Source organism: Pezoporus flaviventris, unplaced genomic scaffold (genome assembly GCF_033815535.1).
Source record: "Pezoporus flaviventris isolate CSIRO_AGI_PZ_B2104156 unplaced genomic scaffold, CSIRO_AGI_Pfla_v1 ptg000001l, whole genome shotgun sequence".
Classification (NCBI taxonomy): Eukaryota; Metazoa; Chordata; class Aves; order Psittaciformes; family Psittacidae; genus Pezoporus; species Pezoporus flaviventris.
This window is the reverse complement of record NW_026892549.1, coordinates 59,275,505-59,289,760: the sequence shown is the minus strand read 5'-3', so window position 1 is coordinate 59,289,760 and position 14,256 is coordinate 59,275,505. Positions and strand designations below refer to the sequence as shown.

The 14,256-nt window shown below is 54.5% G+C and overlaps 1 protein-coding gene across 1 annotated transcript; it reads left to right on the top strand.

Annotated features, from left to right (window-relative positions):
• The first annotated feature begins 7,384 nt into the window (after positions 1 to 7,384).
• On the top strand, positions 7,385 to 9,077 carry GBX2 (gastrulation brain homeobox 2). The gene is made up of 2 exons (XM_061452182.1): positions 7,385 to 8,034; positions 8,418 to 9,077. Exons 1-2 carry the CDS (start codon positions 7,524 to 7,526, stop codon positions 8,939 to 8,941), a joined length of 1,035 nt encoding a protein of 344 aa, XP_061308166.1. The 5' UTR covers positions 7,385 to 7,523; the 3' UTR covers positions 8,942 to 9,077.
• Positions 9,078 to 14,256: the final 5,179 nt, after the last annotated feature.

Below are 14,256 nucleotides of genomic sequence, written 5' to 3'. Positions count from 1 at the left end.
TCCCAAAGCAGAAGAGTTTGGGCTTTCATTTCACATAGTGACTTGGCAAAAGCTACCAGGAGGAGCAAAGATCTGTTTTCTCACACCCTGAGGCTTCCCAAATTGATTCCTGTTGAACCAAAGCAAGTGTGTGCACATGCCCCTCGGAAGAACAGCTGTCCTTGTGCTAGCAGCTCTGCCGCCAAATTGTTCCATGGCTTAATTACACTCGCTATTTAAATAGGAGTACACATAAATAAATCAGCCTTTTTGCACATTTGGGCTGTGCACCAGCACCCAGTGCTATGATGGGTTATACAGGCGATGCACAGCACGCTGGCAGCATCCCTGAGCCAGTGTTCATGGAGCAGGGAGTGCCCAAATGGGGAGGGAAAGGAAATTCTCCTCCTTCCCAGCTTCCACCTGCTGCTTCTGCAGCTTCCCTCACTCTTTATGCTGTGTACAGACGCCGCCAAGTTCCCCTGTGTTCCCCATCTTTGGTGCCTCTCCCACACAGGAATGCCCCATGGCAAAGCCCCATGACACATTGAGACCTGGCACTTCATGACTTCAGTGGCTCCTTTACTTCATGGTTTGTTTCAGTGGGGGTAGAACTGAAAGGGATTAAGGGAAAACACATCCTGGCTGAGTCATTGTGTGGCTGAACCAGCCAAATCTAAATGTTGGTGCTTCTAATGAGCCTTTCATCTTTAGTGTAGCCCCCGAGTAGAGAAGAATGACATGTTTTACATCCGTATTGGGCAAGCTTGCATGGAGATAGAGTCCCACCAGGCGATCCCATCTTCCCCCCAAATCCATGGCCTCAGTTCTACACCTGCAGCTACCCATGGAGGAAAAAAATGGACATCAAAGGGGTGTAGGGATGGCGGGGGGGGGGGGGGGGGAGGAGGAAAAGACTCCTTGCCGCGGGCAGAAGGGTGGCAGGGGTGTAGGGAAGGATGGAAAAGTAGCGGGAAGGGGAAGGGGAAGGGAAGGGAAGGGAAGGGAAGGGAAGGGAAGGGAAGGGAAGGGAAGGGAAGGGAAGGGAAGGGAAGGGAAGGGAAGGGAAGGAGAGTGGTAAACACCACGGACGAGCTGGGCTGCTCCCCACCCACCCACCCCCCCGCTGCCTGCGCGGCGCCCCGAGGCCAGCAGGGGGCGCCCTGGTCTCGGCCGCTGCCGTCGGGGGCGGGAGCCGCCGGTACCGCGGGCTGCGGAGGCTCCGCACGGAGCCGGGGGAACATCGGAAAAGGGGAAAAAGGGGGGGAAAGGGAGGAAAAAAAGTAAAAAATCTATAAATTTGATGGGCTTGGGGTTTCCCCCCACCACGGTTTAAGCCATTCTGCCGGTGGCCGCGCGGCTCAACTGGGGCTGCTAAGTTTGGCAGGCGGGCAAAAGAGCGGGTGGGTATATACACACATACATATGTGTGTACATATATATACACACACGAACATATATATATGTCAGGGTTTTTTTCCTCCTGCCGGCACCTTGTTTTGATGCAGATGTTATGGGAATGGATCATTTCCATTCTCTTTTCCTTTTTTATTCCAGCAGCTAAAGACGGGAGGTCACATTAACTTATAATACGGAGACACATAAAAATGCGATTATGCCTGCTAAACAGAACACAGTAGGCTGCTAGTTAAGACAATGAGATTTCCAGGAAGCGATGCATAAATTCTTCCCCAAAATGACACATTTTTCACGTTTCATTCCAATTAAATTACTGAGGCAGCGAACACACCATACATTTGGGTGAAATGAAGGGGTTTCTGGGCTTTTTTTTCTTCTGTAAGTCTATCCGGATGCGCGTGTTTTATGAAAGGCGGTTAATATTAAGCTGCTATTAAGGAAAAAAATGTCAGAGACCTTCGCTCCTCGCCTTTTCCTTGTGGCGGGGCTGGTCTGTCTCGGTTTTCCACCCTGCAGCAATAAAACCACCGATGGTCCCGGCCGGCAGCGGCTGCAAAATAAGCTCCAAATAATAGGAATTACCCGCCCTGATGCACACACGTCTCTGTTTGCTGGTTAAACAGCCGGGGATGGGGAGAACTAAGGATACACACACACACACCCCCACACCCCCAAAAAAAAAGAGGCTTTTCCAGCCAGTCGGGTGTTTTCCGACCCAGGCTCCCTCCGAAGCCGCAGCCGGAACCCCCGGGGCGGCTGCGGGATGAAGTAGTGGGCTGTTTTGAAGGGGGGGGGGGGGGAATGTTATCCCTATGAGAATTGCTTGCTCCCCACCACCTTCTCAACGGCTGCAAAAGGGGCTCATCAGGGTGGTAATCAAGCCCCGAAGTGGTGTCCCCGGTAATGAAACCGCATTTGATTTTATGATGGTTTTATTTTCCGAAGCAGAGCGAGGCAGCGCGCAGGCTGCGCTGAGGCGGGTGATCCGCAAAGCAATCCCAACCCGAAATGAGATTTCGCCTTCTCTTTTTTTTTCTCCCCTCTCGTAGTCCTAATGAACCTGATTGCAGGAACATTTATAATCCCCCATGGCTTTAAATGAAATCAGATATAATCAGGAGCTATGGGGAAAGGGAGTGTTTACAGGCAGAGATTGGGAAGTGCTGCTGTATTAGTAAAGATGCTGTTCCTTCTATTGATGTCTAAAATGATGGATAATGTGAGAATGGCAAATATACTATTTGTCTAATGGCTCTGCAATTAAATTCCCCTGTAAATGACCCATGCCTCATTTCATCCTAATCTATGGAATTTTGATTGAATTCGTCAGCTCTAATTGAAAAATACTGCACTTTAATGTCTGCAGTGCAGTTTCAGGACCGCGCTGGTTTTAATGAGACGGTGCCCCTCTGACCTGGGAATATTTGAGACTTTTAGTCGGGATTTTTTTAAACTGCCGGATTTCTCCACGATCTTCCCGGGAAAACCGTGCCTGGGAGTGCGTGTGGCTTTTCCACCGCTAGAGAGAATCTCTCCGCAGCGATGCGGTTTGTTCAGCGTCTCCTTTGGTCTTCTTAAAATATTTGGACTCGGGTTATTTAAGTACATATCAATTAAAAGGGGGGGGGAATATATAAATAGAAAAATCGCCCATTTTCCCCTCATCCGAACGAATTTCGGGGTAGGAGTCGGGATTACTAAAGCCAAATGTCTTTTCTTTAACCTGCACGGCGTTATTTTTACCCTTTTAGCCTATTTTTCCCATCCCGAAAATCCCGAGAACCTTCGAGTTTGTTCCCAAAAAAACGAAAGAGACAAACCCCACAAACAGGGGGAAATACAACAAAACAGATGAAAAAGAATTAAACCAACAAACCCGCGTAGCACATCAACAGTGCGGGGAAGAGATCCCCCCCTTAGGAGCGACGGGGGGGGGGGGGGGGGCAGTCCCAGCTCCCCGCGGGGCCGCGCTCCCAGTTCAAACGGGAACACGGGAAGCAGTTAATGGGATTAAGCGACCAATGATGGAGGCTGGGGGGGGGGGGGATCGGTTTGTTTTGGTTTTTCTCTTTCCGTGCTTGGAATCCGAAGGGGGAGGCGGCAGAGGCTTTCCCGGGGCTGTGGTTCGCACCCCTCGGCGCTCAACCTTTGCCAGTGGCCAAATCTTCCTTCCCCAATCCCCATCCCGCTTATTCCCAGCTCCTGCAAGCCCCAACACACTGAAATAAACCCACGGCCACGCACAGAACAGCCTCCCCGCTGCAGGGGTGACGCAGGTAGAGGATGGAGAGCCCCGGCTGCACCCCTTATTTTAGTGTTCAGGGCTCACACCTAATCCCTGCAGCATTAAGTACACACTGATTGCGGGGGAAAGAGTAGTTTTGCTAACAGTCTCCCCTCTTACATACCCCCTCCCTAGAAAAGTCACTTTAAAAACATAAAGGCACAGTGGGGCGAGATGCTTTTGGTGACGTTCCCCATGCGAAGGCATAGTGTCTTCCAAGAACGAGCTTGCCAGGATCTCCATAAACCTGAGTTTTGCCTCTGATAAAGTCATTTGGTTTATCATCCTTTACAAAATAAACCTCATTCATCTCCCAACCCCTCCTCAATGGCCCAGCAGCAGAGTGGACCCTGCTCCAAGTGGTACACCCCCAAATACCCGGTGGGAGGATGGATATGAGCCCCTGTATCCCACGTGGAAACCCACAGCACAGCTCCCTGCAAACAGGCTGGAGGTGCCCAAAGGGCCAGAAGCAGCCAATCAGCCCCCAGGTAGGTGAAAGGGATGCTCTTGACCTCTGCCACCCCATAGACTTGCACCTGGCTCAAGAACCTCCAGGTTTTATTCTTGCTTCCTGGCTCCCCTGTTTCTCTTCCCTTCAAAGAGCTGTATCTCCCTCCCTACACGGATCTGGGGGACAATCTCTCTAGCACATCCCCACCAAAACCTGCCTAATTCACGTATCTGATGCTCCTTTTCTGGGAAGGTTATTTTGGGGAGGAATCCGCCAGGAGCCACCTGCTCTTCAGCAGCCCCTATTTGGTGATGCATGAGCCTCCCCAAGCAGCGTTTGGTACCATGTTTCAAGCTGCGCCCGTGAAGAACCAGGTCTGCACCCATGTGCGGCCCAGTCAGGGGACTTCCCCCACCTCCCAACCAAGCATGACCCTCCAAAGTGCTGATTTCTACCATATAATCAGAGTTAGACCTGCTGGGAAAGGCTCTTCCCATGTCCCAGCCGCGGCAGGGGTCCCTCCATGGGGCACGAGGGGGGGGCTCCCCTGTTTGCCCTTCACCTCCCTCCCGCCTGTTACACTTCCCAGGCACAATCACGCCGCGACAATCAGGAGATCGCCGACGTTTTTCTCCGGGAGAAAAATCAGCTAATTATGTGCCGAACAAAAAGCCCATTCTCGCCTGCAATAATGCTCCCGTCTTGCAAAGGCACTTGTTTGTGGGCAAATTTTGAAGAGGGCCGACAATAAAAACAGCTGCAGGAGCTGGGTGTTGGTACACATTTCCATGCCCTGCCACATTACCATGCCTAATTATCTCCCCTTCCCGCAACCAAAGGCAGTTTCCTGAAGAGAGATGATTTTTGTTTCCCCCCTCCTCGCTTTTCTATTGAAACGAAAGCTTTGCTTGTCGGCAAGGATTTCCAGCCTGCTCCGGTTGGATTTGGAAGGAGTGGGGATGCTGCTGATCTGGGGGGCTGGAGGGTTTAACTCACCTCCATCCACCATGGTGGGAGGCAAAAGAGGAGCTGTGATCGGAGGATGCCTGCTGCTGGATCACAGGGAAGGGGTGGAAGGGAATAAATATCAGATAGAAACAACCACACGTGTGGCTATGAAGCATCTACAGGGGAGAGCGAAGTCTTGCCAGTGCAGCGCTGGGAGAAATCCCCAGCACTACATCACTGCACATATGGTGGCCTCCGCGAGACGGAGCCGGGACATATGGAAATGAGCTGTATAAGTAAACTTTTCCCAGTCCCTTGAAGTCAGAGATGGGCCCCAAAAGTGTGTGTGTGCACACACATCCCCAGCAGCAGCTGCATCCGTGGACGCCAACCCTGTCTCTGCCACATCGCCAGGAAAAAGCGTTTCTCCAGCAGAAACGCAGTGTTGGGGAGGGGAAAACCCCTAAATCCAGTCCTTGGGTGACCAGTGGGTTTGGTACCCCCAAAAGCTGCGTTAAGCCAGGAATGGGGACTCAGATGCAGGACCGGCTGGTGAAACTGCTCCGAGGGCCAAAAGCAATAACCCCCTCACTAATCGTTTCTGCCAAGAAAAGAACGGTTTCAGATGTTGGCTGGAAATGGATAAACTGACCCAGATATCCAGGGGTAGGGTGGGGGGCAGCTCCCCTTTTTGGGGACACCACCAGGCTTCAGTGGTGGGAATGGGTTTGGGGGGCGGGGGGGGGGGCTGCAAATGGGACTTGATGAGGGCTGGGTGGGAGGTTGTGATAAACCTCCCCCCCCCCGCCGAGACAAAACCCAGCTGGCATGTTTTGGGTGGGTAAAGCCTCTGCTGCTTTGAAAGGGGGTGTTCCTTGGGCCATGCAGCCAATGCTGGAGGGACCACCCTCACCCCTTGCCTTGTCCCCATGTGCCCCATGGGGTTTGCGGGGCATGGAGGGTGGGATTTGGGGGACAGAGTGTGGCTGTCCCTATCCTTAGCTGCTGGGAGGTGTCACCTTCCTCATGGGGTATGCAGCCCCCCAGCCTCACATCTGCCATCCTACTCTGGAAAAACATGAGCATCAATTAACCAGAAACGAGCACTGGGCCATTAGGAGCTTCCCAACCAGGCAGGAACAGGATCTGCCGCTGCCCCTTGCTTCAGGGGGATACCCCCCTCAGCCAGAAACCACTTGGAGTCGCGGTTTGTGCCCAAAAGCCTTCCAAACTAAGCCCAGAGGCGCAGTCAGCACCATTGTCCCGGGAAGGCTTCAACTTCCCAAAGGCAGGAGGGATCCCAACTCCAGCCAGCTCCAAACCCCCTCTTCTCCCCCCCCCCCTTCTCCTCTCTCTTTTTGCATTTAATTTTATTTTCCAAACCACTTGATCTTTCCTTGGGAACCTCCATTAATTGCCTGGGTTTGCCTCTTCGCCTGGTCCCTTTATCATTATTTATGGCCTTTGAAATGGTGTAAAGTTCCCTTGACGTTCAATTTACAAGTTTAGGGGCTTTTATTTTTTTCCTTCCCCCCCCACCTCCCCCTTTTTTTTTTGTCCCAGCTTTTGTCCTCTCCAAAGACATCGTGTTGGAAAAGGCTTTGAGCCGGCCAACATGAGAGGCTCGCCGGAGAAAAGGGAGCAGCCCTCCATCGCTTTTAATTCCGCCGTGTTGCTGAATGGCTCTTTTACATAATTGCAGAAGCAATTTCAAAGCCAAGCCAAGGGGCTGACTTTACCCAGAACCACATGGAGCCTATTTGGGGGCTTTTAAAGGGGAAAAAAAAAAAGGGGGGGGGGGAAGGGAGAGAAAAGCATGAATAAAATAGGGGGTTTTGTCAAAAATAAAATAAAAAGGGGGTTTTCAATGCTTTTGGAGGCATCAAATCGGTGTGTCCGATGGGCATGAATGTCACACGCCCCGGGGGAGCAGGGGGGACCCCACTGCGGCCCCGACGGCACCGCGGGCTCCCGGTGTGCCCGCGGCCGCTCACGCGTGGACCGCCCCGTCCAGCGGCCGTGATGCTGCTGCGCCGTGGGGAGGGGGGTGTGAACAGAGGAGGTGCTAGGGGCGTGTCCGCCTCCTTACGCCCCGCCTCTCCGCCCTCCCGCCCAATGGCAGGCGGCGGCGGCTGCCACGTGGGGCGGGCAGGGTTCCCAGCCGGGCAAAATGTGAATGGGCGCAGGGGAGCGCGGGCGGGCAGAGCGGCGCGGTGGCGGCGGCGGCGGGCGGGCTCCGCGGGGGCGCACGCGGCGGCGGGCGGGGGCCAGCCCCGATGTGCGGGCGGCGGCGGCGGGCGGCGGCCCCGCTCCGCCCCGGCGCTGCCCGGGCGCTGCCCCACGCGTGAGCGCGGCCCCGAGGAGGAGCAGCAGCAGCGGCGGCGGCAGCAGGAGGAGGAGGAGGAGGAGGAAGGAGGTCGCTCCCGCCGCCGCTCCGGCATGAGCGCGGCTTTCCAGCCCTCGCTGATGATGATGCAGCGCCCGCTGGGAAGCAGCACGGCCTTCAGCATCGACTCGCTCATCGGCAGCCCCCCGCCGCCCGCCCCCGGCCACTTCGTCTACACCGGCTACCCCATGTTCATGCCCTACCGGCCCGTGGTGCTGCCGCCGCCCCCCCCGCCGCCCCCGGCGCTACCGCAGGGCGCACTCCAGCCGGCGCTGCCCCCCGCGCATCCCCACCACCACCAGCTCCCCAGCCTGCCCACGGGTTTCTGCTCCAGCCTGGCCCAGGGCATGGCCCTCACCTCCACCCTCATGGCCACGCTGCCCGGCACCTTCCCCGCCTCCCCCCAGCACCAAGAGGCCGCCAGGAAGTTCGCACCCCCGGGGAACTTCGATAAAGCCGAGGGGATCCCCCCGGACGGCGGCGGCGACGATGGCAAAGCCTTCCTGGGGAAGGACGGAGCCCTCCTGCCATTCCCCGCCGCCGACGCCGTCCAGGCCTCCCTCGGTGAGTGAGCGCCGGCACCGGCGGGGCAAGAGAGGGGGGGGATCGGGGTCTCGCCGTCCTCTCCGCGCAGCATACGCCGGCGGGGCTGGCTGGGAGGGGGTCGTGGCATGGGGCAGCTCCAGAGACGGGGGACACCCTTGGGGGGAAGCAGGACTGGTGGCGGGGGTCCGCTGGCCGCAAGGCCGAGGAGGGGGAGAAGGAAGGTTTCAAGTCCCAGCCGCTTGAAATAACAGAAATCAAATAAATCCATCCGAATGCCGCAAAAAAAAGAAACGCAAAGTGAAAAATTTTAGGGCGATTGCTGGACCTGTGGCCCGGGGAGCACGGTGGCCATGGGACAGAGGGTACTGAATACTAACGAAAGGCCTCTGCTTCGCTTTCAGCCGGGGCTCTCCGGGGCCAGGGGAAGGAGGACCCCAAAGCAGAAGAGGATGCGAAAGGCAAGGAGGAAAGTTTCTCCATGGACAGCGATCTAGACTATAGCTCGGACGACAACATCCCCGGCCAGGCGGCTCACAAGGAAGAGGACTCTGGCAACGCGCTGGAGGAAAACCCCCAAAACCCCCCCAATTCCACCAACACCACATCCACGGGCAAAAACCGGCGGAGGCGGACAGCCTTCACCAGCGAGCAGCTGCTGGAGCTGGAGAAGGAGTTTCACTGCAAAAAGTACTTGTCCCTGACGGAGAGGTCCCAGATCGCTCACGCCCTCAAACTCAGCGAGGTGCAGGTGAAAATCTGGTTCCAGAACAGACGGGCTAAATGGAAACGGGTCAAGGCGGGCAACGCCAACTCCAAGACAGGGGAGCCCTCCCGAAACCCTAAGATCGTGGTCCCCATCCCGGTGCACGTCAGTAGGTTTGCGATCAGGAGTCAGCACCAGCAGCTGGAGCAAGCCCGACCCTGATCTCTCCCTGCGCTGCTTCAGAGTCACAAGTTTTTGAGGGAAAACTTTCCAAAAATCGGGGTTTCAAAACAACCCACCCGAAAAAAAAGAAAAAAAAAGAAAGAAAGAAAAATAAGACAAAAAGCAGCAGCAGAAAAATAACCACAAACACAACCCCTAAAGCAGCCGACAACCAACGAGACGAAATCCCACGCGACCGCGCTGCAAATCCCCACCACGACCGAACTTTAAAGCCAAACTTACAGAGTCAAGCAGAGTCTGAGAAGGCAGAGGCTTGGGAGCTGCATTGGTCCGGAGCAGGAATATCAAACCCTGGGAAGAGACACGCACATATTTATTAGCACGCTGCCCCGTTGCTGTCTTGGCCGCGATGGGGACCACAGACGCGGTGTCGGCGCCGGATCCAGCAGCGTGCTCCCCCCCTCCTCATCGGCAGCGATATCCCCAGCGAAACCTGCCTTTAGCCACTCTTTGGGGGTTCTGTTTCTTACCGGGGGAGAAAGGTAAAAATAACCCAAAACAAACAAAGACGAGAGAACAAAACCGAAAGAGAACCAAGAGTTTCATTTCATGCCTTTTTTTTTATTGTTTGATTTGATGGCCGAGGGCTCAGTGGCAGGCACTGGGGGACGGGTTTTTAAATCTATTTTTTGCCTGGCTTTCTGTCGATTTGGTTTGCCTCTTCTACTAAGCCATGTTTAACAAGAGAGAGAAAGAGGGGAGGGCGGGGGGGGTGGGAGAAAAATAGCACGATCTTCTCTATTGTGTTTAATTTATTTCAATGTAGCTTATTTCCTTATAAGTTATGAAATTTAAAAGCAAACTAAGTCTTGTGAATAAAAACTGACAAAGAAACAAAAGAGACAAAAAAGAAGCCCTCCATCCCCCGGTTGTTCTGTCCACGAGCTGCCGTGGAGCTGATTTTCTTTCCCCCTCCTGCGCTGCCAGAGCGGACCGATGCTCCTCTCGCCTTATTATAGCGAAGCCACATTTATTGTCGGGGAGGGGAGAAATGGGGAAAAAAGTTTCCTTTTCTTCTGGGGGCGTGTATGAAAACAGGGGAAAAAAAGCTTTTTGTGCAGATAAATGGGGAGGAGGCAGGAGCACTCCCCATATCCCCCCCCCCCCCGGCATCCCCTATCTCCATGTTTTGGGGGTGCAGCCGCTGGTGTTGCCCCACGGTCACACATACCCCCCTTTAACGGGGTCGGGACGCTGCGGCCCGGGAGCGGTGATGGGGGAGTCCCACTTGTGTCCCCCCGTTTCCCCCCTTTGCATCCTTTTAATCCCGTTTTCTCGCCCGTTTTACACATCCAGTGCCGGTGAAACCGTTCCTTGGCGGCGGCTATTTGGGATGCAAAAGCATTAATTTCCGAGGAAAACGGGGTGCGGGGAAGAGCCCTGAAATTAAACTAGAGGGATGGGGGCAACCAAGGGAGCGATTCGCTCCAGAGGTAACGGTGAGGCTCGCGGGGCACGCTGCGGCGGGTACACCGAGGTTCGGCGGTGGTCACATCAGTTACAGCCCTTGAGCTTCATCATCTATTTATTAGTATTATTATCGTTATTATTATCACTATTATTTTGCGGGGCCGGGTTCGGAGGGGCTGGAGGCGGCTCCGGGGGGTTGGAGCTGGGGGGGGGGGGGGTCCCCTCTCCCACCAGCCGCTGCCCCCGAAACCAAACCCTGCTCCTTTGGTTCGTTTGAAAAGATGTTATTAATAATAATGATAATAATAAAGATAATTTTCGGATTCGTTTCTGCTCGGGAGTGAGCGGGGAGCCGGGACACGCTTGATGCCACCCGACCCCCCCCCGCCGCAGTCCTTTCCTGACGGGTTTTCCCAGGGCTGCTCCTCTTCGGATCTCGCTTTCCTTTCGTGATTATTAAGTACGTTAACGTATTTGGCTTTGCTTTTGGTGTAAACGGGATGCTCGTGGGAAGCGCAACTACCCCGGAACCGGCTAGGGCAGACGGCAGCCCGGCTGTACCCCCCCACTGGGCTATGTGGGGTGTCGTATTTTAGGGAGGAGCAGCTGCTCCTCACCCCCGTGTCCCCCCATCCAACCCCACCGCGGGGCATCCCTCCCTCTACATCTGCCCTAGGCACGGGAAAGTTATTTGCTCCGCGAGCTGGGGTCCCCCATTGCAATCCCCACCCCCCCGTACACAGGAACGGGGCTTTGGGGCTGGAAGGGGGGAGCCCCCGGGCCGGAGGAGAAGGAGATAAACAAGCGAGGGGGTTGATAGCTGTCATCATCACCATCATCATGGCTTTCATTTGGCTGCCTAATGAGTCAGATCAGAGGCAGAGAGAAAAATTGTCAATCGCCCGGGCTCTAATGAATTTTTTTGCAAATTGTAATCAAGCCAGGCCGTCTCAGCTCGCTGATTAATGAGACCCAGGAGGCCCGGCCAGCACCTCAGCTTTTTATTCCATCCCGTCCTCCCTGCACTAAATTAACAGCAACTTGTCTGAGCTTCAAATTAACTCCCAATGATTAATCCTGATGGGGGGGTCTGAAGAATAGCTCGTCCTAATAGGCACTGGCCTCTGATGCTGTTTGAAATTAATACACTTCCCCTTTGGCTGCCGGCTTTAATCCAAGGTTGGGTTTTGACATCACTATATTTGTTGTTACAATAAATTCCTCTTACATCTGCAGATCAAATAATTGCACTGCTCAGGGAGCGCAGCAGAAATGCCGGCCCGCTTTGCGGCAGCCCAAAGTGGGAGAGGAAGGGAAGCTGCCCGCTCCTCGCCTCCAGCCTGCCTTAGGAGAACCCCTTTTATATATACACATATAACATAGACATTTATAGAGATATTTTATATATACACACATATAACCTTTAAGGCACTTCTGCTCAGCAGCGCTGGGATGTGCCCGGAGGGGACAACCCCTCTCAGGCCAAGCAAGGAGCTTGCTGCCTCCCTCTTAAATAAGACATCATGGTTTTAAATACATCCCCCCAATGCCTTATCCCCTCACTGCAGCGACCCAGCAAACTCACCGCATGCCGGGGCTGCCACAGAGACCAGATGAAGTCAGTGCATGCCAGAGCAGGGGATGAGGGACGACTCCTACTTCCCAAGAAGGGACGGAGCAGCTTCTGCCTTGTTTTTATTTGTATTGATTTAATTGGTTTAATGATTTCAGCTGGGACTGGGCAGGCTCACTTTAGTGCCTTTTATCTGCCCCTGTTGCCCCGAGGCATGCACCGACAAGGACTCCTTTGTGCCTGGGTGGAGGGCACAAATAACCCCTCCGTCGGGGTTACCCTCTGTGATAGAGGGGGTCTCCCTTCCAAGCACCCCCTTGAGTGGGGCCACCCCTAGTATCTGGAGACAGGACTGAGGGAATCTGTCCCCCTGCTGGGAATAGCCCCTACCCAAGGGCTGGGCATCTTCCCCATTTCCCAACGGGTGCACGTTACCCCCCTGCAATAGACATGCACCCCTTGGGGCTCTCTGTCCTGCAGGATCACTCCCCCATCCCTGCACATGCTTCCACAGGGCCATATCAATCTTCATCGGCGAAGAGGAGAGCGATGAGGCCGGTAAGCGGCCGCCAATGCAAATTCCCACCGTCACTGTCATAAAGCACCCGGCACCCTGACACAGAAAAGCAACACCATATGTACGAAGACAACCTGTATGAATTATAAATTACATCATAAAAATTGATTGCCTATCCCAACCCTTCGGAAACACACACGGTGGTGCTGGTGGTGGAGAAACTCCAGCCCCCAACCCAGGCAGAAACCCACCCTGTGCAGCAACTGGCTGCCCCAGGGCAGGAGGGGATGCAGGAGGGGATGCTGATGCTCTGCCAAGCCACCCTGCATCCCCCATGGGTGCGAGGTCCCTTCCCGTCCCCCTCCTCCCGCCACCGCGGGATGCTTGCCCGCCCCTTGCTTGCTCTTTTCTCCCTCCTGCTATGCCTGGCCCATAGAGAGCCTTAATCTATTTATTTCAAGCCACTTCATCCTCTCTCCCGCTTTTGTCCCAGCCCCAGCCTCTGGCTTTGTGGCAGGACCGCTGAGGTTTTAAAAGCCCCTTCCCCTATAGTTTGAGGTCTCCTTGGCTGCCTGAATTACAATGGCTAAAACAGGATTACACTGACCTGATCCTATTAAACTCGCCAATCGATCTGTGCCGCCCTCCCTCCAGCTCCGAAAACTTACTCGCCCAACTTTCCCCAGGGTTCAGCCTGGGAAGGGGAGAAGCGGAAGGCTGCCTTCCCAGCAGGCCTGATGGAGGAAGGATGGATGGAGGCTATTTACTGTGGGTTTTTGGAGCCACTTGGGTTTTAAATCTCTGCTTTAGCTCCCAGCATCTCGGCCCCGAAGGAGAACGCAGTGTTTTCCCTGTCTTGCAGGTGCACTGATTGCCCAGCCCCGGGGGGAGATTAAGTCATATAGGTGCATCTTGCAGAAAGGGTATTTTAGCTACAAGCAAAACAATTCTCCCTCTCTTTGGTACGGGCAAACCCGAAGCTGCCTGCTTTGGAGCATGCAGGCTCATGGTCCTCCTACAAACCACCAAAGGAGGGAGAAAACCCCTGCGAATAAACAGCCTCATCCCCTTGCCGTGGTGCTGAGCGTGCCAGAGTGGATCCTGACAGAGCCAGTCCTTCCTCCCTTTCACTTACAAAAGGAGTGGAGGAAGAGCAGCACGGACCCAGCTTCATGCTCTCCTCAGCGGGTAAAGGGACCTCGGATCGGTGGTGTTCTCATGTGGCAGGGGATGCTCTGCATTGCTCAGTGCTGGGGCATGGCACCATCTGCAGAGGAACGGGCACCTGGAATTAATCCCCTGCCATCCCCTGGGAAGATCATTACAAGGCAGAGGAATAATCTGGGAATGGCAGTAAAACATAGGGTGTTTACACTGACCTGCCAGGATGACGGAATGAGTGGCAAGGGGCCTGGATGAGTGGCAAAGGGCCTATCGCCGACTCCGAGGGAGCACTTTTAATGCTCGAATCCTATTAATTAACAGAGCAAAAGACAAACTGAGGACTCCCATTTATAATTTTCTAGGAGCATGTTAGCAGCAGTGAGGAGCTGGAGCTCACAGGGTGAGTATGTGCTGCCAAGTGCCTGCAGCTCTTCCCTCCTCACATCCCCAAGCTACTCTAGAAGGTACCAATACCCCAGAAATGGCCTCCCCAAAAGGGGCATTAGCAGTGATTTATTTATTTACTGAAGGTAACATATCCTGATACTCTCTGGGGTGACAAAAGCTACATCTGCCCAAGTGTAAATAGAAATCATGACTGCTTTCCTTCTGCTTGCAGTCCTGTTCAAG

Coding starts and splice junctions, on each gene's coding strand:
- GBX2 (XM_061452182.1), top strand. CDS start 7,524: ATGAGCGCGGCTTTCCAGCCCTCGCTGATGATGATGCAGCGCCCGCTG. Junction 8,035..8,417: donor CGCCGTCCAGGCCTCCCTCG/GTGAGTGAGCGC, acceptor CTTCGCTTTCAG/CCGGGGCTCTCCGGGGCCAG.